Source organism: Macaca mulatta, chromosome 8 (assembly GCF_049350105.2).
Source record: "Macaca mulatta isolate MMU2019108-1 chromosome 8, T2T-MMU8v2.0, whole genome shotgun sequence".
Classification (NCBI taxonomy): domain Eukaryota; kingdom Metazoa; phylum Chordata; class Mammalia; order Primates; family Cercopithecidae; genus Macaca; species Macaca mulatta.
This window is the reverse complement of record NC_133413.1, coordinates 73,686,528-73,714,483: the sequence shown is the minus strand read 5'-3', so window position 1 is coordinate 73,714,483 and position 27,956 is coordinate 73,686,528. Positions and strand designations below refer to the sequence as shown.

General features: G+C 37.8%; 1 protein-coding gene across 2 annotated transcripts; it reads left to right on the top strand.

The window, feature by feature from the left end:
• TTPA (alpha tocopherol transfer protein) lies at positions 1–27,754 on the top strand. Of its 2 annotated transcripts, none has more exons than XM_001092014.5 (5): positions 1–283; positions 13,057–13,210; positions 20,064–20,257; positions 21,858–21,968; positions 25,141–27,754. In XM_001092014.5, exons 1-5 carry the CDS (start codon positions 80–82, stop codon positions 25,312–25,314), a joined length of 837 nt encoding a protein of 278 aa, XP_001092014.1. In that variant the 5' UTR covers positions 1–79; the 3' UTR covers positions 25,315–27,754. The 2 variants fall into 2 exon arrangements, with proteins under 2 accessions (XP_001092014.1, XP_077798948.1); XM_077942822.1 differs by lacking the exon at positions 25,141–27,754 and adding an exon at positions 24,389–24,715 and having other exon boundaries at positions 7–283.
• Positions 27,755–27,956: the final 202 nt, after the last annotated feature.

Here is a 27,956-nt window from a genome sequence, read left to right as displayed (position 1 = left end):
AGGCGGGGCCAAGGGTGGCGCGGGGCGCGCGCTTTTCCCGGGTGCTCGGGTAGCTGCGGCCGCAGCGGCGGCGGCGGGCATGGCAGAGGCGCGGTCCCAGCCCTGGAGGGGGCCGCAGCTCAACGCGCTACCGGACCACTCGCCGTTGCTGCAGCCGGGCCTGGCGGAGCTGCGGCGCCGGGCCCGGGAAGCTGGCGTCCCGCTCGCGCCGCTGCCGCTCACCGACTCCTTCCTGCTGCGGTTCCTGCGCGCCCGGGATTTCGATCTGGACCTGGCCTGGAGGGTAAGCGTGCGTGCCCCGGGCGCTCGGCAGTGCGCACCTCACCCGCCCAGTCCCCTGTCCCACGACCCCGGATCCCCGACCCGTGCCGAAGCCCAAGGTGCAGGCAGGACCCTGGCAGGTAATGCGCCGGTAACCACCTGGCGTGGGCGCTGAGGCTGTAGGTGTTACGAGAATCCCGCGCTGGTCCTTCCAGTTTCTCTGGGTCATGGAAACGAGAAACCTAGAAAGTGTTGGAGCGGTGGGATAATGGCCCATTTGATCTCAAGCCTGGGGAACGCCTGCGCTAGATGAGTCTCCTGAACCTACAAAGTTTGGGGGAAATGCCTTCCTCTCTCTGTAGGAAAGCTTGTGGTACAAAACAAAGTAACAGCTTAGAAGTTCGAAGCTCAGATTTATCACACGTGACCAGATTAACTACGTGTAGCGGGGAAAATGAAATTGCTGGTAAAACTGAAGTTCTGAAGCCATATAGTAGCAACATAGTATTATTACTAGTAACACTTAAGTGTCAAGACAGTAAAACAACCCAGTATACTTCGAGTCTGGGTTGTAGCCGGGCAGTTCCTTTGTGTTTCCGGTTTGTTACAGCTCATTGAAAGAAGAGGTGATGGAAAGATAAGGATTAGAAAGAGGGATGCGATCTTGAGTTCTATCACTTTAGGTTCAGCATCCTTATCTGTTAAATAATGATGGAAATGCCTGTCTCATTGATTGTGAAGATTGAACATTAACCAGTTTAACAGAACAAGCTGTGCCCAGCACAGTGCCTGGCACACGGTAAGCATTTAGCAGTTGGACCAGATCTAGCCCTTTCTCTAAGTGGCTTGTTCAGTGTCACACAGCTGCCTAGCAGGAAAGACTTTAGTACAAAATTCCAGTGTGTCTCAGTATGAGGTTTTTGAGGGTTTCTCTTGTTTGTTTGTTTTAGAGTGAAAGCAAGTTTATTAAGAATGTAAAGAAACAAAATAATGGCTACTCCATAGAGACAGAGCAGCCTGAGGTTGTTTTTAACTTAAGTAAAATTATGGTAAAAATAATCTAGACAACACAAAATCCTAAAACGTGAAAAACAAGTTTCTAACACAAACTTTCTAAAGGAAAAAAGCTCCCTACCTCAAACTTTAGTTTGTCAGTCACATACCCAGAGGCTGGTTAGTGTTACTCATTTATCTTTTTAGACAGCCTGATCTTGCACAAGCATGTTTGTGTGTGATTTCTATTTTGTCTTTCTTTCCTGTCTTTGCAGCCATCCCATATCAACTGGTATACATCCATCTTACTCTTTATTGGGCTGCTGTTATTCTACTGTATGGATATAGCAGACTACATTAAAATTTATGTAACCTGTTATTGGACTTAGGGCTTATTGCTGTTCATTCCTTCATTCAACAATTATTTTTTGGACTCTACGATTTGCCTAGTCGTACACAAGTTGCAGTCAACAAGGCGGCTTGGTTTCTTCCATCACTGACTGGGCATGCTTCATGTCCTTATACTTTGTGCATAAATAGGAATATAAACTTACAGGATAAATTCAACCAGTGAAATTACTGGGTGAAATTAGATGTGTATTTTTCAGTGTTGAGTAATATAGCAAAGTGTCTTCCAAAGAGTTTTCAGTGCCTTCCAAAGGTCGCAGTGGCTCAGACCTGCAATCCCAGCACTTTGGGAGGCTGAGGATGGTGGATCAATTGAGCTCAGGAGATCACGAACAATCTGCGCAACGTGATGAAACCTCATCTCTACAAAAAATAACAAAAATTAGCCAGGTGTGGTGGCACATGCATGTAATCTCAGCTACTTGGGAGGCTGAGGTGGGAGAATCACTTGACCGAGGAGGCAGAGGTTGCAGAGAGCTGAGATTGTGCCATTGCACGACAGCCTGGATAACAGAGTGAGGCCCTGTTTCAAAAAAAAAAAAAAAAAAGAAAGAAAGAAAGAAAGAAAGAAAGAAAGAAAGAAAGAAAGAAAGAAAATCTCTATCACTCGTCGCTTTGATATTACATGATTTTGCCTTTTCCTCCATAACCACACTGTATTACCAAACATGTTTTGTGTATAAACCTGCTAGAAGAGATATACTTTTTCATTGTTATTATAATATGCATTTATTTAATTATAAGTGTGATTAATAATTTTTATATACATGTAAAATTTCAAAATTTCCAGTTAACTGAAAATGGCCTGTGTTTACTTTTGTTCATATTTTTACTATTATACTTTAAGTTTTAGGGTACATGTGCACAGCGTTCAGGTTTGATGCATAGGTATACGTGTGCCATGTTGGTTTGCTGCACTCATCAACTCGTCATTTACATTAGGTATTTCTCCTAATGCTATCCCTCCCCCAGTTCCCCTCCGTCCAACAGGCCCTGGTATGTGATGTTCCCTGCCCTGTGTCCAAGTGTTCTCATTGTTCAGTTCCCACCTATGAGTGAGAACATGCAGTGTTTGGTTTTCTGTCTTTGTGATAGTTTGCTGAGATAGATGGTTTCCAGCTTCATCCATGTCCCTGCAAAGGACATGAACTCATCCTTTTTTATGGCTGCATAGTATTCCATGGTGTATACGTGCCACATTTTCTTAATCCAGTCTATCATTGATGGACATTTAGGTTGGTTCCAAGTCTTTGCTATTGTGAATAGTGCCACAATAAATATACTTGTGCGTGTGTCTTTATAGTAGCATGATTTATAATCTTTTGGGTATATACCCAGTAATGGGATTGCTGGGATAAATGGTATTTCTAGTTCTAGATCCTTGAAGAGTCACCACACTGTCTTCCACAATGGTTAAACTAATTTACGCTCCCACCAACAGTGTAAAAGTGTTCCTATTTCTCCACATCCTCTCCAGCATCTGTTGTTTCCTGACTTTTCCATGATTGCCATTCTAACTGGCATGAGATGGTATCTCATTGTGGTTTTGATTTGCATTTCTCTGATGGCCAGTGATGATGAGAATTTCTTCATGTGTCTGTTGGCTGCATAATGTCTTCTTTTGAGAAGTGTCTGTTCATATCCTTCACCCACTTTTTGATGGGGTTGTTTTTCTTATAAATTTGTTTAAGTTCCTGGCAGATTCTGGATATTAGACCTTTGTCAGATGGGTAGATTTCTAGAATTTTCTCCCATTCTGTAGGTTGCCTCTTCACTCTGGTGGTAGTTTCTTTTGCTGTACAGAAGCTCTTTAGTTTAATTAGATCCCATTTGTCTATTTTAGCTTTTGTTGCCATTGCTTTTGGTGTTTTAGTCATGAAGTCCTTGCCCATGCCTATGTCCTGAATTGTATTGCCTAGGTTTTTTCTAGAGTTTTTATGGTTTTAGGTCTAACATTTAAGTCTTTAATCCATCTTGAATTAATTTTTGTATAAGGTTTAAGAAAGGGATCCAGTTTCAGCTTTCTACATATGGCTAGCCAGTTTTCCCAGTACCATTTATTAAATAGGGAATCCTTTCCTCATTTCTTGTTTTTGTCGGGTTTGTCAAAGATCAGATGGCTGTAGATATGTGGTGTTATTTCTCAGGCCTCTGTTCTGTTGCATTGGTCTGTTTAACTGTTTTGGTACCAGTACCATGCTGTTTTGGTTACTGTAGCCTTGTAGTATAGTTTGAAGTCAGGTAGCGTGATACCTCCAGCTTTGTTCTTTTTGCTTAGGATTGTCTTGGCAATGCGGGATCTTTTTTGGTTCCATATGAACTTTATAGTAGTTTTTTCCAATTCTGTTAAGAAAGACATTGGTAGCTTGATGGGGATGGCATTGAATCTGTAAACTACCTTGGGCAGTATGGCCATTTTCACGATATTGTTTCTTCCTATCCATGAGCATGGAATGTTCTTCCATTTGTTTGTGTCCTCTTTTATTTTGTTGAGCAGTGGTTTGTAGTACTCCTTGAAGAGGTCCTTCACATCCCTTGTAAGTTGGATTCCTAGGTATTTTATTCTCACTGTAGCAATTGTGAATGGGAGTTCTCTCATGATTTGGCTCTCTGTTTGTCTGTTACTGGTATATAGAAATGCTTGTGAGTTTTGCACATTGATTATGTATCCTGAGACTTTGCTGAAGTTGCTTATCAGCTTAAGGAGATTTTGGGTTGAGACGATGGGGCTTTCTAAATATACAATCATGTCTTCTGCAAACAGGGACAATATGACTTCCTCATTTACTAATTGAATACCCTTTATTTCTTTCTCCTGCCTGAGTGCCCTGGCCAGAACTTCCAACACTATGTTGAATGGGAGGGGTGAGAGAGGGCTTCCTTGTGCCTGTTTTCAAAGGAAATGCTTCCAGTTTTTGCCCATTCAGTATGATACAGGCTGTGGGTCTGTCATAAATACCTCTTCTTATTTTGAGATACATTCCATCAACATCCAGTTTTTTGACAGTCTTTAGCATGAAGGGCTGTTGAATTTTGTCAAAGACCTTTTCTGCATCTATTGAGATAATCATGTGGTTTTTGTCGTTGCTTCTGTTTATGTGATGGATTACATTTATTGATTTGCGTATGTTGAACCAGGCTTGTATCCCAGGGATGAAGCCTTCTTGGTCATGTTGGATAAGCTTTTTGATGTGCTGCTTGATTCGGTTTGCCAGTATTTTATTGAGAATTTTTGCATCGATGTTCATCAGGCATATTGGTCTAAAATTTTCTTTTTTTGTTGTGTCTCTGCCAGCCTTTGGTATCAGGATGATGCTGGCCTCATAAAGTGAGTTAGTGAGGATCCCCTCTTTTTCTATTGATTGGAATAGTTTCAGAAGGAATGGTACCAACTCCTCTTTGTACCACTGGTAGAATTTGTCTGTTAATCTGTCTGGTCCTTTTTTTGGTTGGTAGGCTATTAATTATTGCCTTAATTTCAGAGCCTGTTATTGGTCTATTCAGAGATTCAGCTTCTTCTTGGTTTAGTCTTGGGAAGGTGTATGTGTCCAGGAACTTATCCATTTCTTCTAGATTTTCCAGTTTATTTGAGTAAAGGTGTTTATAGTATTCTCTGATGGTAGTTTGTATTTATGTGGGATCAGTGGTGATATCCCCTTGATCATTTTTTATTGTGCCTATTTGATTCTTCTCTCTTTTCTTCTTTATTAGTCTTGCTAGCGGTCTATCAATTTTGTTGATCTTTCCAAAAAATCAGCTCCTGGATTCATTGATTTTTTGAAGGGTTTTTTGTGTCTCTATCTCTTTCAGTTCTGCTCTGATCTTAGTTATTTCTTGCCTTCTGCTAGCTTTTGAATTTGTTTGCTCTTGCATCTCTAGCTCTTTTAATTGTGATGTTAGGGTGTTGATTTGAGATCTTTCCTGCTTTCTCTTGTGGGCATTTAGTGCTATAAATTTCCCTCTACACACTGCTTTAAATTTGTCCCAGAGATTCTGGTACATTGTGTCTTTGTTCTTATTGGTTTCAAAGAACATCTTTATTTCTGCCTTCATTTCCTTATTTACCCAATAGTCATTCAGGAGTAGGTTGTTCAATTTCCATGTAGTTGTGCGGTTTTGAGTGAGTTTCTTAATCCTGAGTTCTAATTTGATTGCACTGTGGTCTGAGAGACAGTTTGTTATAATTTCTGTTCTTTTACATTTGCCAAGGAGTGCTTTACTTCCAATTATGTGGTCAATTTTAGAATAAGTGCGACGTGGTGCTGAGAAGAATGTATATTCTGTTGATTTGGGGTGGAGAGTTCTCTAGATGTCTATTAGGTCTGCTTGGTGCAGAACTGAGTTCAAGTCCTGGATATCCTTGTTAACCTTCTGTCTCATTGATCTGTCTAATATTGACAGTGGGGTGTTAAAGTCTCCCATTATTATTGTGTAGGAGTCTAAGTCTCTTTGTAGGTCTCTAAGGACTTGCTTTATGAATTTGGGTGCTTCTGTATTGGGTGCTTATATATTTAGGATAGTTAGCTCTTCTTGTAGAATTGATCCCTTTACCATTATATAATGGCCTTCTTTGTCTCTTTTGATCTTTGTTGGTTTAAAGTCTGTTTTATCAGAGACTAGGATTGCAACCCCTGCCTTTTTTTGTTTGTTTGTTTGTTTGTTTTGCTTTCCACGTGCTTGGTAGATCTTCCTCCATTCCTTTATTTATTTATTTATTTATTCATTTATTTATTTTTGAGATAGAGTCCTGCTCTGTTGCCCAGGCTGGAGTGCAGTGGCATGATCTTGGCTCACTGCAAGCTCCACCTCCTGGGTTCATGCCATTCTCCTGCCTCAGCCTCCCGAGTAGCTAGGACTACAGGCGCCCGCCACCACGCCTGGCTAATTTTTTGTATTTTCAGTAGAGACAAGGTTTCACCATGTTAGCCAGGATGGTCTCGATCTCCTGACCTCGTGATCCGCCTGCCTTGGCCTCCCAAAGTGCTGGGATTACAGGCGTGAGCCACCGCGCCCTGCCTTCCATTCCTTTATTCTGAGCCTATATGTGTCTCTGCATGTGAGATGGGTCTCCTGAATATAGCACACTGATGGGTCTTGACTATCCAATTTGCCAGTCTGTGTCTTTTAATTGGGGCATTTAGCACATTTACATTTAAGGTTAATATTGTTGTGTGTGAACTTGATTCTGTCATTATGATGTTAGCTGGTTATTTTGCTCATTAATTGATGCAGTTTCTTCATGACATTGATGGTCTCTACAATTTGGCATGTTTTTCAGTGACTGATCCTGGTTGTTCCTTTCCACATTTAGTGTTTCCTTCAGGGGCTCTTGTAAGGCAGGCCTGGTGGTGACAAATCTCTCAGCTTGTCTGTAAAGGATTTTATTTCTCCTTCACTTATGAAGCTTAGTTGGCTGGATATGAAATTCTGGGTTGAAATTCTTTTCTTTAAGAATGTTGAATATTGGCCCCACTGTCTTCTGGCTTGTAGGGTTTCTGTCGAGAGATCTGCTGTTAGTCTGATGGGCTTCCCTTTGTGGGTAACGCGACCTTTCTCTCTGCCTGCCCTTAACAATTCTTCCTTCATTTCAATCTTGGTGAATCTGACAATTATGTGTCTTGGGGTTGCTCTTCTTGAGGAGTATCTTTCTGGTGTTCTCTGTATTTCCTGAATTTGAATGTTGGTCTGCCTTGCTAGGTTGGGGAAATTCTCCTGGATAATATCCTGAAAAGTGTTTTCCAACTTGGTTCCATTCTCCCCATCACTTTCAGGTGCACCTATCAAAAGTAGATCTGGTCTTTTCACATAGTCCCATATTTCTTGAAGTCTTTGTTCGTTTCTTTTTGCTCTTTTTCCTCTAACCTTGTCTTCTTGCTTTATTTCATTAATTTGATTTTCAATCACTGATACCCTTTCTTCCACTTGATCAAATCAGCTATTGAAGCTCGTGTATGCGTCATGAAGTTTTCATGCCATGTTTTCAGTTCCATCAGGTCATTTAAGGTCTTCTCTACACTGTTTATTCTAGTTAGCCATTCGTCTAACCTTTTTTTCTAGGTTTTTAGCTTCCTTGCGATGGGTTTGAACATGTTCCTTTGGCTCAGAGAAGTGTGTTATTACTGACCTTCTGAAGCCTACTTCTGTCAACTCGTCAAAGTCATTCTCTGTCTGGCTTTGTTCCATTGCTGGCAAGGAGCTGTGATCCTTTGTAGGAGAAGAGGTGCTTTGGTTTTTAGAATTTTCAGCTTTTCTGCTCTAGTTTCTCCCCATCTTTGTGGTTTTTTCTACCTTTGGTCTTTGACGTTCATGACCTACAGATTGAGTTTTGGTGTGGATGTACTTTTTGTTGATGTTGGTGCTATTCCTTTCTGTTTGTTAGTTTTCCTTCTAACAGCCAGATCTCTCAGCTGCAGGTCTGTTGGAGTTTGCTGGAGGTCCACTCCAGACCCCGTTTGCCTGTGTATGACCAGTGGAGGCTGCAGAACAGCAAATATTGAAGAATAGCAAATATTGTTGCCTGATCCTTCCTCTGGAAGCTTCGTCCCAGAGGGGCCTATATGAGGTATCTGTTGGCCCCTACTGGGAGGTGTCTCCCAGTTAGGCTACAGAGGGGTTAGGGACCCACTTGAGGAAGCAGTGTGTCCATTCTCAGAGCATAAACATCGTGCTGGGGAAACCACTCATCTCTTCAGAACTGTCAGACAGAACTGTCAACGTTTAAGTCTGCAGAAGCAGTCTGCTGTCTTTTGTTCAGCTATGCCCTGCCCACAGAGGTGGAGTCTATAGAGGCCATAGGCCTTGTTGAGCTGCGGTGGGCTCCACCCAGTTTGAGCTTTTGGCCTGCTTAGTTTACCTACTCAAGCCTCCGCAATGGCAGACGCCCCTCCCGGAGCCAGGCTGCCACCTTGAAGTTAGATCTCAGCCTGCTGTGCTAGTAGTGAGCAAGGCTCCATGCGCATGGGACCCCCCCGAGCCATGCACAGGAGAGAATCTCCTTGTCTGTGGTTGCTAAGACCTTGGGAAAGCATAGTATTTGGGTGGGCATGTCCCTTTTTCCAGGTACAGTCTCTCACGGCTTCCCTTGGCTAGGAAAGGGAAATCCCCCAACCCCTTGCGCTTCCCAGGTGAGGCGATGCCCCACCTCGCTTCAGCTCACCCTCTGTGGGCTGCACCCACTGTCCAACCAGTCCCAATGAGATGAACCGGGTACCTTAGTTGGAAATGCATTGGTACCTGTCTTCTGCATTGATCACACTGGGAGTTGCAGACCAGAGCTGTTCCTATTCAGCCATCTTATAATGGATCCCATTTTTATGTTTTACTGATTTGTAAAATATTTTAATGTATTTTAGGCCTTTGTCCTTGATTTTTGTCTGTTATGTTAGTTATATTTTTTCTGTGCAGAATTTTAAATTTTAATGTAATCAAATGAATTGATTTTATTAGTCTTTGATTGCCTTTGGGTTTTATAATCTCTTCTCTTGTCCAAAATTTTTTCTAGTTATTTATGTCTTATCTTTTTTATGTTGGAGTCTTTGATCTATTGAGATTTGTTTTTATGTTAGGAGTAAAATAGGAATCCAGCTTTATTTATTTTCATTTTTTAGATGTCTATATAAGTATCCCAATATCATGAGTAATAAACTAATATGTACTAGTAACTACTGAATATGAAAACACAATCTCAGGTCCTATGAAGAATGAAGCTTAAATAAGGCGTTAAACATATATATGTTTAGAGATAACTAACAATAAAACATGTTTAACTTACTGATTTCCTTTTAGCTGCTTTTAAAAAAGTAACGTTTAAATAGAAAAATAAAATTGACCCTCAGCCCCTGGGACATATATATTTTTTTCTGTATTCCTTAAATAAGGAATTGTTTTCATTGCATTATGCCCTTGAGGAATTGGCTAGCAGGACTGTGTCTAAATCCACTGGATATAAATCAAGTTTCTGTCTGTGAACTCTTTGTCTTGCTTTTCTGCCAACTGGAAAGGAAAAGGAGAGGGTAAGAGTGCAAAACTTTTTTTTTCATTTTCCTCTGCAATAGCACTTAATTCAACTCTAACTTCTTCATTCATAATATAGAAGCCCTATGGTTTTTGTATAAAGAAAACTTGATAAGTGCTTCAGTCACAATGAAATTTCTCGTTATTCTAGTTTTTGTATTTGAAGTTATAATGAATTAGTAAGGTTTTATTATATAATCCTAATAGCTAATGTGCTTATAGAATGCAACATACTTTGGTAAGTAGGGTTTTCATGGATTATCTTTTATTATTTTCTCATTTTGGGAGAAACAGATATAAAGAGTAAGTAACTTTTCTGAAATTATGTAGCTATTACGTGTTGAAGCAGGGATTTGAACTTGGGTGGGGCTCAGGAGAGAGCCTGTGCTCTCAAATACACTGCACTTGCCTCTTCTGTTTAAAACAACAAACATATAAAACAGATAACCATTCACTTCTCAACATATAAAACAGATAACCATTCATTTCTCTGCCTGTTCTACATAGTCTCATGAATTCCTTCTATCAAGTGATAGCCCAGTTCCTTATACTTTTGTTCCATATGATAAGCTTTTTATGCTATAATTATCTTTATGGTTTTCCCAAAGCTTTCAAAATTCCATAGATTCTCCCTGCTAATTTCTCTCTAAATGCAGCTTCTTTTATAAACTTTTTCACATCATGTGTCCATTTCAGTTTCTACTCTGCTCCTGATAGTTATTGCCCTTGAACAAATGTGTAACTTCTCAGAGTTTTACTTTACTTTTTTTTTTGAGACAGAGTCTCGCTCTGTTGCCAGGCTGGAGCACATCGGCACGATCTCGGCTCAGATAACTGCAACCTTCACCTCCCAGTTTCAAGTGATTCTCCTGCCTCAACCTCCTGATCATGCGCCACCACACCCAGCTAATTTTTGTAGTTTTAGAGATGGGGTTTCACCATGTTGGCAGGATGGTCTTGATCTCTTGACCTCGTGATGCATCCACTTTGGCCTCCCAAAGTGCTGGGATTACAGGCGTGAGCCACTGCACCTGGTTGGAGCGTTACTTTTCTTATTCTTATAATGCCACAACTGTAGCTGCTTCTCAGGGTGGTTGTGAGGAGGAATTCAAATGATGGCATTAGACCCTATAAAAGTGCTCCAAATATGGTGGTTCTTATTTTGCTTCAAAGTACATGAAACATGTAAGAAGAAACCTACTCTATTACAAAACATAGTTAACCCGTAACATTTTAAATGTTTATTTACTTCTAATAATTGCCAAACAGACACCTTCCAATAATGAATATTTATTTTTAGCCACTTCTTTGTTGTTGTTGTGGACATAGGGTGATTTGTTTGAGAATTGCTCAGTAGCAGTTCATTTACATAATTTATTTATGACAACTGTACTGTGAATTTATCTATCAGTGGATAAGTAACGACCAAAGATCCAGGTTTAGATCTTTCAGTTTGCAAAAATTGTGCCAGATAGTGATTTGTGCCTCTACATAGAAGTCAGTTTTTCAAGTGTGTGGATCCAGTTGGTTTACTCATGACTTAATTTATTCTTTCATTCAACACGTGTTGTTATCTCCTGAGTGTGCAGCACTCTGCAGAGATGAATAAGCTGAGCACCCTGCCACTATTAAACCTAAATCATCCCTTCTAATGAAGCCACAACTTTTATCATTCCACAGGAAAAAAACCATTTCTATATAGTTACTAATATGCTGCCTCTAGCATTTTACTTGAATTGGAATGAAAAAGACTTTTTATCTCTGAGGAAACTATCAGAAAAGTAAACAGCATTGTAGAATGCTATTAACAGTTATTCTGGTACCCCCTAAGACTGGAGGAGGAAGAGAAATTCACCTTATAGAGTAGAATGAAGATATTAGGATCCACAATGTGCCTGTTGTTCTCACTGCTTTTGGAAACTGCTATTTAGGTCACCAATTATTTCTTTGTTGGCAAATTGACTTTTTTCTTTCTTACTTCTCTCTTGCATTTAACTCTTAGCAACATTCTCTCCTTTTTTAAAGTTAAGAAAAGTTTATTAAATACAGAAATGAAATAGAGGGAGACAGACAGAGAGAGTAAGAGAGGGAGATAAATCAGAGATGGGGATGAGGGGGAGCAGAGCAACACAGATGGCACTGTCTTCCCTCTCCTCTACCAGTGCTGGTTCTCTTAAGGTCCACTCAGTTTCTCTCTTCCTCCAGCCATTCCCAGCCATTGACATTTTCCAAGGCTCAGCATTTTCCTCTCTAGTTTTTGTTGTTTGTAGTTTCTCCACCAGATCATTGCTGTTTTTGTGGTTATAGTTACCTTGTTTATTCCAGTGACTCTCAAATATAAATTCTGTCCTTTTCTTTGCATTGCAGTTTCATGCAGGTCTCTTTAAACTCAAAACAAATATATTGTAACTTGTGAAAAATTGAGAGTGCCAAAAATCATAAAGAGGAAAATTAAAATATAAACATAATAATTTTTAAATACATAATTTGCTTTAGTATTTTCCACAATATGTTGGCAGTGTTCGCATTATTTGCATATGCAATTAGACATTTCTGGTGGTTCTTTTGGAAAGAAAGAAAGTGGGATTTCTTCAAACCATATTTTGACAAGATCCAATACCCAAGCATACTGCTACTGGGCTCTTCTAACTCATTTGATTGATTTCTATACTTCCTTATTTCAAAAAATACCAAAGGTGGTGTTTCAGTTCTCTATTGCTAAGTAACAAGTCACTCCAAGAATAAGTGGCTTAAAACACAATGATTTATTTGTTTTTGATATCACCAGTTTGCGCAGGGCTCAGTGGGAGTGGTTCATCTCTGTTCCACATGGCATTAGATGGGAACTTGGCTGAAGTCACACTATCCAGGATGGCCTCTCAACCTCCATGCCTCTCTCCACATGAACTGCTATCATTCAGTAATCTCACATAGTGTCTGGATCCCAAATAGTAAATTCAGAAGGTACCAGGCTTCTTAAAGCTTGGCCCACGAAGTGTCACTTCTGCCAATTGATATTAGATCAAAGCGAGGTGGAAGGCCAGCCTAGATTCAAGGGGAGGGAAGCAAATAGATGCCACCTCTTAATGGGAAGAATGGTGCATAGGTATATCAGGAGGGGGGGAATTGGTGGGCTGTCTTTGGAGAAATGCCATGGGTGGTGGATGAAAATTGCTCAGCTCTGAATTTGTGATAAACCCCGGTCACCTCAGATCCTTGATAAACGGAACTTCCAGTTTTCACAGCTAAAAAGATACCCCAGATTAAACTCTTGACATAATGGATGGCAAAGTTTATACACAATGCCAAAGCTTTTCTTTCATTTTTACAAAATCCTTACCATGTATGCCATTTGTAGACAATTTTAATTTTATTTTTCAGTTACTACAAAACTATTATAAGTGGAGAGCAGAATGTCCAGAAATAAGTGCAGATCTACACCCTAGAAGTATTATTGGCCTCCTAAAGGCTGGCTACCATGGAGTCCTGAGATCCAGGGATCCTACCGGCAGCAAAGTTCTTATTTACAGAATCGGTAAGTCATATACAACTCTTCTTTTTTTCTCCTCTCCTCCAGTTCAGTTCTGTTCCCTCCCCTCTCTTCTCTCTTTCTTCCATTTCTTCCTTGAATACCATATAGAGAGCTTCAAAGCATTCATCTTTAGGAATTTGGGCTTTAGTTTAAAATTTTAGGTTTTAACTTAGGTTAATTTAGGTCTTAATGTCCCCCAAATATAATAACACTTTGGCAGTTGTGAGAAAATTAACAGATACAAGTGAAAATCCTAGTTCCATTCTTCCATGCAGTCAACTGTACAAGATAAGAAGAAAGGAAAATAGTGAAGATAAATAGTATGAGAATATTTTAAAAAATCATGGAATAGTGTTTCAAAAATGCTTAGTGGGAAGTACAAATAAGAATTCTGAACTATTGGCTGGGCATGGTGGCTCATGCCTGTAATCCCAGCTGAGGTCAGGAGTTTGAGACCAACCTGGCCAACATGGTGAAACCCCGTGTCTACTAAAAATACAAAAATTAGCCGGGTGTGGTGGTGCATGCCTGTAATCCCAGCTACTTGGGAGGCCAAGGCAGGAGGATCACATGAACCTGGGAGGCAGAGGTTGCAGTGAGCCAATTGCGCCATTGCAGTCCAGCCTGGGCAAAACAACAAGAGTCTGTCTCAAACAAACGAACGAACAAAAAACAACCAGAATTCTGGGCTATAATGTAAACTCCATGAGATTATGGATTTTATCTGATCTATTTACTGGTGTATTCCAAGCACTGAAAACATGGTCTGGTACTTGGTAGGCAGTCACTAAATATTTGTGGAATGAGTGAGTGAATGACTAGTTCGAAAATGCCCCAGGCCGAGGAGCAAGAGGCTCATTCTCTTGGGTGGAGGAGGGTACAGAGGAAAGGCAACTCCTCTGGGAGCTGTTGCAAATACTGTATTCCATTAACTCCTGTTTATTCTCATTGCATCCCCCTTTTTTCTATTAGGTGTTGCTAGTGTTTCTTGTAGATTGGTGTCTTAGTGTATTCCGGCCACTATAACAAAATGCCATAGACTGGATGACTTATAAAAACAGAATTCTATTTCTCACAGTTCTGGAGGCTGGGAAGTCCAAGATCAAGGCACTGGCAGATTTGGTGTTTGGTGAGGGCTGCTACCTGGTTCCTAGGTGATATCTCTCACTTTAACCTCACATATTGGAAGGGAAAAGGCGTCTCTCTTGGGATTCATAAGGGAAGTAATCCTATTCATGAGGGTTCCATCCTCATGACCTCATCATCTCGCAAAGGCCCCACCTCTTACTACCATCATGTTGGGAGTCAGAATTTCAGTATATGACTGTTGAGGGGACGCAAACATTCAGACCATAGCAGTTGGTGACCTATAACTTCTGTCCTCCTTCAGACCTGTGTGTGATTAAAAATGACAGGCACAGGAGAAGGACTCACACTACTCCCAGAATTTCTCATGACCCAGTTGGAAGGACAAAGATAAACTATCATTTCATGACCAGAATTTTTGAATTATGATTTTACAGAAATATCTATATCTTTAAAGATTTAAACTATTTAAAGATTTAAAATATTTAAATATTTGCATTTCTTGCCTGCTTATAGATAAGATACCTGCCTATAACTCAACTGCTTGCTATACTGCAAGAAGATACTGTATTTAATTTTTGAAAGGGTATTGGAAGATGGAGTAAAATGATTTGGGGCTGTTTTTTATTTTTTATTTTTGTGTGCTAGCTTAAGTGTCAAATAAAATTGAGTTAATCATGAAATCCCATATATAAAACAGACATCATGATCTTTCTGTTCTTTCATTGCTGCACTAGTGTCAGAGGAAATTGAATGAGCTCACAGCAATGAAGTTCCTTGAGCTATTTAGGGGTAGTCTTGCCAGATTTAACAAAGTACCTATGTTTTATTTAGAAAATAAACCTATATGTTATAAAATTAAAGGATGCCCAGTTACATTTGAATTTCAGATAAACAACAAATAGTGTTTTTAAGTATGTTTGGAGCATCCTTATGTTAAAAATTATATACTGGTTATCTGAAATTCAACTTTAATTGGGTGTTATATATTTTACCTGGTAACTCTACTCAGGGGTCCAAGAACCATAAAACTGAAACCTGCAGCTAATTATTTCTGTAAATGTTTTGGCTCTGCATTGCCTGGCTAGATTTTATTGTTTCTAGTTTGTTCATAAACTGACTGAGGCAGGTGAAGAAGTAAAAGTGACATCTTGATAGTGAGAAAGCAGATGTGCAGATTTGATCATAAATACCTTAACACTGAACCAGTAGGGATATTTTCTGGGCCTCGTGTAGCACATTAATTTAGAAGTATATTGTTTAACTCAAGAGATTTGAAAATCAAGAAAACGTAATTTAATGATGGTCAGAACAGGAGGGTATGTTGCAAATTTCCTGTATGCTCTGTTATTCTAAGATGAAAGGGAGAAACTCAGAAAGTTTTATGAGTAAAATGAAAACTTTTCTAAATTTAATTGAATTAATGGGAGGAGTTAAAGAAGGAAATCTGTGGTGGAGCTTTTTGATAGAACTTTAGCATAACCACTTCCTCTAGATACCATCTCTGTGTAGTAAAAGCAATGAGAAAATGCACACAGCCCTTTCCTCCATGCGGGCCGGGCAACCCAAGGTAAAGCTAAGTTTTGACCTTTATCAGCCAACATACTGGAGGATATCATTTTATGTCTTTTGAGATTCAATAGTATACTACAGCAGCAAAAGTAAAATTTAACAGTGAGTGTGAAGTTTTGACTGTGGCTTAGTTCTTGTGAATACAGGTTCTGGAGCATGTGACCTGGATTGGAATCTCAGCTCTGCTACATTCTAGCTGTGTGAAACACTATGTAGCTGTAACTGCATTTTCTCATCTGTAAAATGGGCATAGTGAAAAGCTATCACATAGGGTTGCTATAAGCATGAAATCAATCAATCAGTCTGTCTATCTAAAATATAACAAGAACATTACCTGGTACATAAAAGCACTCAATACATGTGAAGTAGATACTGGAGAAGGAATTCAAAATATAAGGTATATTTTCCTTTTGCCTCAATGGAGCTTAAATTCTAGCCAGCACTGTACCACAGAACTTTCTATGATGATGAAACTGTTCTACAGTAGCCACTACTCTCATGTGGCTATTGAGCGCTGAAATGTGACTACTGCAACTAAGAAACAGATTTTTTTTTTTTCTTCTAAGCTAGGATCTTGCTCTGCCACCTGGGCTAGAGTGCAGTGGCACAATCAGCTCACTGCAGCCTTGAACTCCTGGGCTCAAGTGATCCTCCCGCTTCAGCTTTTGGAGTAGCTGGGACTAGAGGCATGTGCTACCACACCCAGTCGGTTATTTTATTTTTAGTTTTTAGAGATACGTTCTCACTATGTTGCCCAGGATGGTCTCACTCCTGGCCTCAAGCAATCCTCCCCTATCAGACCCACAAAGTGCTGGGGTTCTAGGCATGAACCACTGCACCCGGTGAAACTAAATTTTTAATTTAAATTTGAATGGCCACTATATTAGCCAGTGTAGGTCAAACAGTTATGTTGGTTGGTTCAGAACTTAGGATATTAACTATTTTTTTGATTGGCAAACTTCGTTTGTTCTGCTTGTTTTTTATCATTATTGTATTCAGCCAATGTCTGAAGTTAGTATAGTATTTTTGATCTGGGTTACCTGTGGGTTGATTATTCAAATTCTTATGAGAAATCTGATGTTTGTTTTTTTTTGTTGTTGTTTTTTGTTTTTTTGTTTTTTGTTGTTTTGAGACAGAGTCTTGTTCTGTTGCCCAGGCTGGAGAGCAGTGGGCCACCTCGACTCACTGCAACCTCCGCCTCCCGAGTTCAAGCGATTCTCCTGCCTCAGCTTTCCAAGTAGCTGGGACTACAGGCGTGTGCCACTATGCTCAGCTAATTTTGTATTTTTAGTAAAGACAAAGTTTCACCATGTTGGCCAGGCTGGTCTTGAACTCCTGGCCTCAAGTGATCTGCCCACCTTGGCCTCCCAAAGTGCTGGGATCAGAGGCGTGAGCCACCATACCAGGCCAGAAATTTGAGACTTTTAAAAAATAACACACCTCCTAAAGGATCCATTAATATGACAGAAAATAAAAATTAAAAAATAACAATCGCATTGTGCCTTCTTAGGAATATTTCTGTTTATTCTTTCTTTTTCTAGATCTTCAACTTTTCTCTTGCTACTACATGCTACCAGTTATCATTTAAATCAATTAATGACCAGCCACCGAAAACAAAACAAAAACTCCTTGTTTCCACAAAACTCTCCATCCTTCTCCATTTCCTTACATCCATCTCCCCCTCTTCTTGTTCTCAGCCAGACTCCTTTTGTTAGCTATGTCCACCATCCACATTTTCTCACAGTTCTTCCTCAGCCCACCCTAGTTTGATTTCACTCCCATCCCTGCTGAAATGAACATAACCAACCATCAGTGACTTTCTTTTCACCACGTCTAATGGACGGGTTTAGTCCTATTTCACTTAACCTCTCAACACAGTGAATCACTTCCTCTTTCTTGAAAAATCCTCTTCCCTTGGCTTCTCTGATGCCGTGTCCGCCTGGTGTTTTCCTCTGACCTCACTGGCTGCTCCTCCTTAATCTCTTTTGCTGGCATCTTCTCTTCTATTCATCCTTTAAACTCTGAATTTTTTTAGGACATTGGCCTCAGCATTTTCTTCTCTCTGCTTTGATAGAGAAAAACATAGCTCTGAGATAATCCCAGATTGTCTCATGTGGATCATCATATAGGCATAAACAACCCCCAGATTTGTATCTTCACTCCTACCTTTTCCTTGAGGATCCCGACCCACACAACTAGCTCCTATTCCAGCTGCACCCAGTTGGATGTCTCACAGTCACCATTTTAACATGTCCATACTTATGATCTTTTCCACCCAAACACGTCTCTTATCTCAATAAATGGCACCACGTGTACACCATGGAATACTACACAGCCATAAAACGAATGAAATTATGTCCTTTGCAGCAACATGGATGCAGCTGGAGGCCATTATCTTTAGTGAATTAAGACAGGAACAGAAAACCAAATACCACACGTTCTCACTTATAAGTAGGAGCTAAACACTGGATATATATGACTTAAAGATGGGAACAGTAGACACTGGAGACGACAAGAGAGGAGAGGGAAGGAGGGGAGCAAGGGCTGAAAAACTAACTATTGGGTACTATGCTCACATACCTGGGTGACAAGATCATCTATACCTGAAACCTCAGCATCATGCAGTATACCATGGTAACAAACCTGCACATGCACCTCCTGAATCTAAAAAAGAGTTGAAAATAAATAAATAAATGGTGTTACCATTCTATCCAGTTCCCCATGCCAGAAACTTTGTTTGTTTGCTTGAAAATTTACTATTACTTAGTTAAGATTGTTTTTTTTTTTTTCTTTTTCATTCATCCTGTCGGGCACTTCAGTCTGAAGACTTACATGTTTTTTTCAGCTTTGGAGAACTTTTCTCTATTGCTATGATTCCTCTCTCCTTTGTTCTCTGTTACTGCCTTCTAGAACTTTTATTAGTTGGATGTTGAAACTCCTGGGTCCAGCTGCATGTGTTTCTTACCTTTTTATTCATACATGTGAACTCTTGGCTCTTTTTGTGCCAAATTTGAGAGAATTCTTCAACTTAATCTTCCAAACCATTTTTCCTTGATCGACTCTGTCTTTTCCAGCATTTATCCCATCAATGAATTTTTTTAAAAAACTTATCTTTTTATTTCTAAGATCTCAACTGAGTCTTTTTAATAATAGCCTGTTCTTGTAATAACTTACAGTATTCTCCCCACCCTCTGCTGAAACTATTATGCTTCTTTAAAAAAATTCTTAACTTTTTTTTTTTACAGACTGGTTCTTGCTATGTTGCCCTGATTGGACTTGAACTCCTGGGCTTCAGTGTCCCCCTGCCCCCAGTTCAACCACCCTAGTAGCTGGAAATACAGGCACCTACCACGGCACCTGCACCTGGCTTCTATTATGTTGTTAAGTGTCTCCTGCTTTCTTATTTTCTCGAGTTGATGCCTTTGTCTATTGAGTTTGGCTTCCCTCTCTCTCTCTCTCTGTGTATGAATGTGTTTAATATTCTAATTTTTAAGGAATAGATGTCTTTTAAAAAAGATTATCTGCTTGTCTATTCATTACTGTCATTTCTGCATGGCGTGACCTGTCCCGGGGGTGGTGGGAAGGGGTGAGATGAATGAACAAGAATCTCAGTAACTCCTCTCTTAGCACAGGTACTCCCTGTTTTTCTTTGGTGTGGGCAGCCACCTAAGTGCTTCCCTGGCTCTTCTTTCCCAAGCCCTCACTTCCTGCTCTAGCCTACAGGGACATGACTCTGCAATGTGCTACTTGCCACTGGAAGGCTGTCAGAGGATCAACTTGCCTGTCTGTTTCCTCATGCATTTCTCTTAGCCACCTCTTTAGTTGCTATGGGGCCCTAATTGCTCTTTATAATCCAGGCCCTTGCTTTTCCATTTCCAACACCTCTGAGCTTGGAGCATACACAATGGCGTTCCCATCTTTATGTGAGGTTGTAACTTCATCTGGCAGTCAAATTCATCCTGCATCCATTCCTTTTTCCCCCATATTCTTTAAAAGTCATTCTTTGCTAGAATTTGAGGAGGGAGGGAGAAGCAGGCACATGTTCTTGTACCCCGGTTGGATTTATTACTCAATTCATGATCTTTGTAGATGCTTTTATTTCAACTGATCTTTTAAGTCTAAAATGAATTAATCTCCCTTTGGAAATATTTCTGATTTTTTATACAATGCTAAGATATGATGTGCTTTGTTTTTTTAGCACACTGGGACCCCAAAGTTTTTACAGCTTATGATGTATTTCGAGTAAGTCTAATCACATCCGAGCTTATTGTACGGGAGGTAGAAACTCAGAGGAATGGAATCAAGGCTATCTTTGATCTGGAAGGCTGGCAGTTTTCTCATGCTTTTCAAATCACTCCATCTGTAGCCAAGAAGATTGCTGCTGTACTTACGGTAAATGTATATTTTAACTATCAGGCATAATACTTCCAAATTATAGTTTTAAATTTTGTTGTATATTAGACAAAGAGAAGCAAAAGTACATTTATTAGAAATTTAAATACAATTTTAGAAATAATATGTAGAATTCAATAATGCTAAGAGGAAGTAAAATGTTATTAGTTTATAAAAGAAAAAATGGTGCAACAAACTGCAAAAATATGTTCAAATTAGTAACGAGAGGATTTATGCATCTTAATATGTGGTGACTTTATCTTTTCATCATTAAAATATTTTTCCTAAATTAAAAATTGATTAAAAAATATATAAGCAATGGCACAATAAGATGTCACATAAGTCTTGGTAGGTATATATTGATATCTTTTTTTTCAAAAGGTTTTTAAAGTGGTCATCATCTTTGACTCAGTAATTCTATTTCTGGGAAACTAGCTAAGGAATAATCTTTAATATATTAAAGATAGCATATAACAATAATAGCTTACTATGTGCCAGGTACTTTGCTAAGTGTTTCAAATGCATTATCTTTTAATGTCCACACTGAGCCTATGACATATGACTATTGTATTTTCCCACTTTGCAATTAATAAACTATATCCGAGAAGTGACATAGCGATGCCCAGGCACATACAGTTTATCAGTAGTGAAGTGAGAATTCCAGCCCAGGTCATCTGAATGTAAAAGTTGTGCTTATAGCCACCACTTCTCCTATACATAAAGACAGTTACTGCAGCATCAATTTCAGTAAAGAAGTAAAATGAAATAAAATAAAATAAATAGTTTATTAGTCTGGAAAATAGAAAGATGGTTACTTAAGCAATGGTACATTCATTTGATGGATTCTTGCAACAATAATAAAACATGATTATTTGCAAAAGCTGTATTGTATCAGTGGAACACAGTGGGTTGAAAATTATTTAGACAGCATATTAGCAATTATGTTTAAAAGAAAATTATGCATAGAAGGGATTTGGAAGGACAATCCCCAAGTTAATAATACACCTCTGAAAGTGATGCATGGAAAAAATAAAAGAACTTCACATAAAAGAACCTTGGAATGAAAGGTCTCTGTATTAATAATACAACTTGTAGGTAGGAAAACTATCCTCTTCCTTCAACTCTTAACTTTGTAAACTTTCTAAATAAGCCTATATTACTGTGATGCTAAAGACGTATACCAATGTCAGAGTTTAAAAGTATGTGTTTATTGTGCTAGTCTTTCAATATTTGTGAATTTTTTTCTCAAAATAAACATTTTTTGGGAAAAAATTAAATATAAATTTCTAAAGGACTCATTGGTTTGTTAAAAGAACATCTATATGTGATGGGAAAGGAATTTTCTGGTGAAAGTGTGCAGATATTTCGTAAAATACTTTGCCAAATCTATAAGGAGAAACCTTTTTAGAGATCTTTTCTTAATCTAGTGACAGTGAACTGTAAGTCACGCTTGTGTGTTGCTGGAATAAATAATTTTGAAGATAAAATCACACTTTAGATATTTCCGTAAGTTTCACAAGTGTTCAAAGAAGAGACTTGACATTAGGTATCAGATTGTAATATTTATGTTTTGTTATTAAGATTTTTTTATTTTCAAAAGGATTCATTTCCATTGAAAGTTCGTGGCATACATTTGATAAATGAACCAGTAATTTTCCATGCTGTCTTTTCCATGATCAAACCATTCCTGACTGAAAAAATTAAGGAACGGGTGAGTAAAGCATATTCAAGTTTGTGTTCCTCTATGCCAAACATTCCAACCCTTTTTAATTTAAGGATTGCTTTATTATCTTTCCTTGTACCTGCCCATCTATGTCGTTAGCCCAATATTTGGAATATTTATCTAACAAGTCAACTAAAAAAAAGTAAATTAAAATTTAGTTTTAATTTATAAAAATGAGGCATATTGGTTGTAAGACTGTGGGGTAACTGGGCTTTTCGTACGCTGCCGGTTGGAATGCTTAATGGTATATTCCTATAGAGGGCAGTGTGGCAAAGACATCAAAATCACTGTCTTGAATTACCTGTACATAAACAAAATTACATATATTAGAGGAGCCACAGCAGCAGAAGACTGAAAACCAGCAGGTGTTCACCATTAGGGCATTGGTTAAATAAATATCGACACAACAGAAAACAACGAGATTGCATGATGTTTTGTAAACTGAAGTAAGCAAAATGTGGAATAGTGTTTATGGCATGCTACCTTTTGTATACAAAGGGGAGAAATAAGAATATATTTCATACATTTACATTAAAAGGATATACAAAAAGTAATATAAGTGGATATCTATAGGGAACAAGAGAAGAGGTGTGAACTACAGTAGATGAGAATAGGTTTGGGAGCAAGACCTCTCACTGTGTATCTTTTATCTTGTTTTGATTTGTAACCATGTGAATTTATTATTAACGCAAATAAAAATAAACATTTTTCTTAAACAGTGAAGCCTAATTAACAGTTTCAGTGTAACTGAGAACCACAGTAACTGAGGTATATGACAATGTCACGCTAGTTAGAGCAAAGATACTGGATTTTTTTTTTTTTTTTTTTTTTTTTTACCTACCCTGTGGAGCCTTATCTCAGAAAAAACATCTCATATCTCTTAGACTTTTTGAAATATTGAAAATAGAGTATGCGTTCTCAAGAATGGCAACAATTCTTCTAAATTAATCTGTAAAGAAGAATTTTTAGAGCATCTATTTAGACAAACATTGGCATCATCTAATGCCTTGAACACAAAACAGTTTGTAAAGGCTTTAACAATGTAAATCTAAAAAATTACTGAAATGTCAGCAGTGATAATATAAACTGTAATAACACATTTGGAATTTTTAAAAAAGATGTTCTTTCATATTAAGAAAATATAACATCTTATACCTGGTCAGAAAGTTATGCCCCTCAAGCTTCTTTAGAGGTTATCTGGTGGATATTTCTGTTTGTCTTCAGGAACCACCCTTAAATTGCCTGCTTTAGCAAAGATGGCCATTTTCAGCTACTTTTTATTCTAGCATTTTTATACAAATCAACTTTTTTGTTTGTCTTTTCCTGTCTTCAGTGTAACTTGATGATAGTTGGTTTCCCTCTGTTTAATTCTTAGAGAGTTAAAAATGGCTATTTCTAGTTTGCATTATATTTTAGATAAAAACAAAAACAAGAATAAACTGAACCTAATAAATAGGAGAATATGGAGAAAAAAGAAAGAAAAGTAAAAAGTTGAGAAGTTAGGGGAAGGATGTCAGCAAAAGTTAGTTGACATGAAACAGACTTGCCAAAATAGGGAGAAAAAACTCTGATCCAGCCACTGTTTTCCTTTTCAACTTTTTGGCAATGCCCCATACATTTTCTTTCTTTTTTTTTTTTTTTTTGTGGGTACATTTCTTTTTCTTTTTTTTTTTTTATACTTTAAGTTCTAGGGTACACGTGCATAACGTGCAGGTTTTTTACATATGTATACTTGTGCCATGTTGGTGTGCTGCACCCATCAACTCGTCAGCACCCATCAACTCGTCATTTACATCAGGTATAACTCCCAGTGCAATCCCTCCCCCCTCCCCCCTCCCCATGATAGGCCCCCGGTGTGTGATGTTCCCCTTCCCGAGTCCAAGTGATCTCATTGTTCAGTTCCTACCTGTGAGTGAGAACATGCGGTGTTTGGTTTTCTGTTCTTGTGATAGTTTGCTAAGAATGATGGTTCTTATTATGGTTCTTATTATTATGGTTCTTATTATTTTGCCGCTTCCTGAGGAGACAGAATTTCTTCTCAATTAACTGATAATATTTCACATATTTCAGAAAAAAATTAAAGATTGGCTTTGTGAGTTTCCTAAGTGAGTATAGGAAACTCATTTCATCCATCAAGCTTCATACCCTGGCACATAGTAGGTGCTTATTAAATGATTGTTGAATTCATAGAGGAACATATTGCCCTAGAAAGTGGAAAAAGCTTATTTATTTATTTTAGCAGGTGTGTGCTTTTGGTTCAAGTTTCTATGGCTTTCTCTTAACTTCAGGGCATTCTATGATCAATTTTTATAGTTTAAAATATTTGAAAAGTTAAGGTTCTCAACCGTCATAATTGTCTTTTCATATTTTTAAAAAATTTTGACTTTTTTTTTCTTTTTTTTTTTAAGACAGGGTCTCACTTTGTGCAGTGGCACGATCTCGGCTCACTGCAACCTCCACCTCCTGGGTTCAAGCAGTCCTCCTGCCTCAGCCCACCAAGTAGCTGGGACTACAGTCCCACACCACCATGCCCAGCTAATTTTTGTATTTTTTTTGTACCAGCCATGTTGCCCAGGCTGGTGTTGAACTCCTGAGCTCAAGCAATCCACCTGCCTTGGTCTCTCAAAGTGCTGGGATTACAGACATGAGCCACTGCACCCGGCTGTCTCTTAACTTTATACTAGCCAACGGTATCCATCGACTGTACCATATAAATTGTTTCTCATAGACCTAATTGTGTGCTCAGATATATGCTTCTAGTTAATATGAATTGGTACCAACTAGTACATTTTTATTATCTATAGACTAGTCCCAAGATATTAGTTTGGTAAGAATCACTTGCAAATAAGGGAATAGAATTTATAAAATAACTTTAGTTAGTCTTTAAAAATTTACTTATGGAAGAGGAAAATGACCTTTTATAAATTTTATGGAGTTATAAGAATGCAAATCCAAGAAAGAGTAAGATTATTAGATCCACAGTAACACAACCTAAACATAAACAAAATTATTAGATTCATAACCAGAGGAATAAAGGATGTAGTATCTATTTATACTTTCCTATTTTAGAAGTTATTAGAATACCTTGTTTTATGAGGTTGATTTTCCACTGGAAATGCATCTAATGAGGATTCCTTCTAAAATGTTTTGGCTATTTCAGATTCATATGCATGGGAACAACTACAAACAAAGTTTGCTTCAGCATTTCCCAGACATTCTTCCTCTGGAATATGGTGGTGAAGAATTCTCCATGGAGGACATTTGTCAGGAATGGACAAATTTTATAATGAAATCTGAAGATTATCTCAGCAGCATTTCTGAGAGCGTTCAATGAGAAGTTATTTCATATGAATGGCTTCCTAATTAAAAACATGAGTGATATCCAACCTGGTTAAATGAATGAAACAAAAGGAGCAAATCTTTTAAACTAATGCTTGCCTGATCTTTAAAAATGTAGAAATCTTCTGACATGAGGAACACAAGTGTTTGGAAAGATTTTTTACTTTTTAAATGCTTTTTTCTCTACTTTTGAAGTAATTAAATGGCAGTACATTTTAAGAGCATAAAAATTGGCGATTTTGTACTTGGAAGAGAACACGAAACTTATTACTAAAGTAGCCGTTCATGTGCATCTTTGTATGTTTCTAGAAAATTATATTTTTAAAAAGTTCTCTGATTATGTTAGTTTAGAAATAAATTTAGAAATATTCCACGTAAAAATATTCGCACAAGTCAGCTGATGATAAAAAAATTAACACTTATTTTAAGTGGATGTCAGATTAAATTATAATTCATTATAATTAAAATCTGAATAGAGTTTTATAGTTATTCCTGTGGGCCAGCAAGACATTTAATCTCAGGGAAATTTTATTTTAGTATATTAACACGATACAGACTTTTTTTTTTTTTTTTTCCAGACAGAGTCTTGCTGTGTCCCCCAGGCTGGAGTGCGGTGGTGCGATCTCAGTTCACTGCAACCTCTGCTAGGATTACAGGTGCACACCACCACTCCTGGCTAAGTTTTGTATTTTTACATAGAGATGGGGTTTTGCCATGTTGGTCAAGCTGGTCTCAAACTCCTGAACTCAAGTAATTTGCCTGCTTCGGCCTCCCAAAGTACTGGGATTACAGTCGTGAGCCATCGCGCCTGGCCACAACAGAAACTTTCAACTGAGGAGTCTATATACCATACTACTTTGTGTGGCATCTTTAGGTCTCTATGAAATCATTCATGTTGATGTCATTGATTAACAAAAATAATTTAGAAAATACATCAGGCACAGTTGATGGCTTCTCAATATCTGTTTTGCATTTTTAAACAAATCAAAAATGTAATTTTAACTTTTGCTTTTGGCTATTCTTATGACTACACAGAAAGGGATGGAATCATATTTAATTGTCTTATACATGAACTGTTTTTAGTTAAAAATAACATAACTACACAAAGGAAAGGAACTGTTTATATTTTAAAAAAATTACTGTCAATTACGTCTGGTATTTTTCAGATTATGCATAAAATAATATGAGTTTGACTATTGTATCAGAATATTTTAATCAAATCCTGCAATTTATATTAACTTAAAAAAAAACATCTGGTAGAGGCTGGGCGTGGTAGCTCAAACCTGTAATCCCAGGACTTTGGGAGGCCGAGGCAGGATGATTGCTTGAGCGCAGGAGTTGTAGACCAGCCTGGGCAACACAGGGAAACCCTGTCTCTATTTTAAAAATAAATAAATAACCGGTAAAGACATACTGTTTGTACTGCAGTTTATAATATTTCATTTATTAAGAAAGATATCATCTCAGCTTTATATTCAACATAGCTCTCAATGTATGACATAATTTTTATACTTTTTATAAGTATTTTATAATTTCTTAATTTTGTTATAAACTTGAAAATGAAAGAATATGGGGTCCAAAATCTGTTGAACATTTGTTCAGCTAGTTAAGTTTCAACATTAATCATATACATTAATAGTATCTTTATGTAAGGATATGTGAAGGGTGTTTTTCTTTATAAGAAAATTAGTTTAATCAGGTGAGCTGATACTTATGATTATGCATATAGCTATGATAAAATTGAAAGTAATTGTGGATGTTCTTTAGAGAACGTGTTTTGATTTTGACTTAGCATTGGGAAGCTAACAACACTATAATTTTTATTAAAAAACTAGACCCTGCCTGTTTTCTAAAAAACACTTTAAATTCTTTTAAAATAAAAGCATACTATTTAAAATTGTATAATTAAAAATAATAAATGAATAAAACCACTTAAAAAGAATAAACAGTGTGAATAACAAAAAACCTCTGGCTCACCCAACTTTTGTTTCTGGAAGATTTATATCACCAGTTCCACTTCATTTATTTTTGGCTATTTCAAACACTTTCTTATGACTCTGTGGAGGAGTGATTAGTTTAGTACCCAAATAAAGGATAACATTTTAAAATGTCTTTTAAATGTGATTTTTTGATGATAGGATCAATAGCAAATAGAATTAAGATAAGTCAATCAATCTAAGCATATTTTATGATGGAACTTTGTAATGTTTACAAATGAAGCAATTCACTGAAGAATATTAAAAGAAAATTGAAATGAATGGGTAAACGAACAAAGTGTCAAAGCAAGTAATTGTCTAATTGTCCATATTACTTTAGTGATTATACCAGAAGTGCCTTTTAAAAGATTAACTGTATTATGTGCTCATTGTGTTAACTGCACAGTAATTTATTTGTTTTAATATTGTTTGAAAGAAAATAAACATCTTTCACATAAACCATAGTGTACAAGTTATTTTTTAATTTTAAAATATAAATATGAGGCATTCTTTTTCAAAAACTGCTTTTCCTTACAGAAAAAAAAAATCTTAGCACATCTATTTGTCCATTACTCAAGTGTCAGTTTTTTCTTCATAAGTTTAGTGACAGGCTGATATTCCAGCTGCTTAGTTCAACACCATAATTCTCTAATGTCTTTGC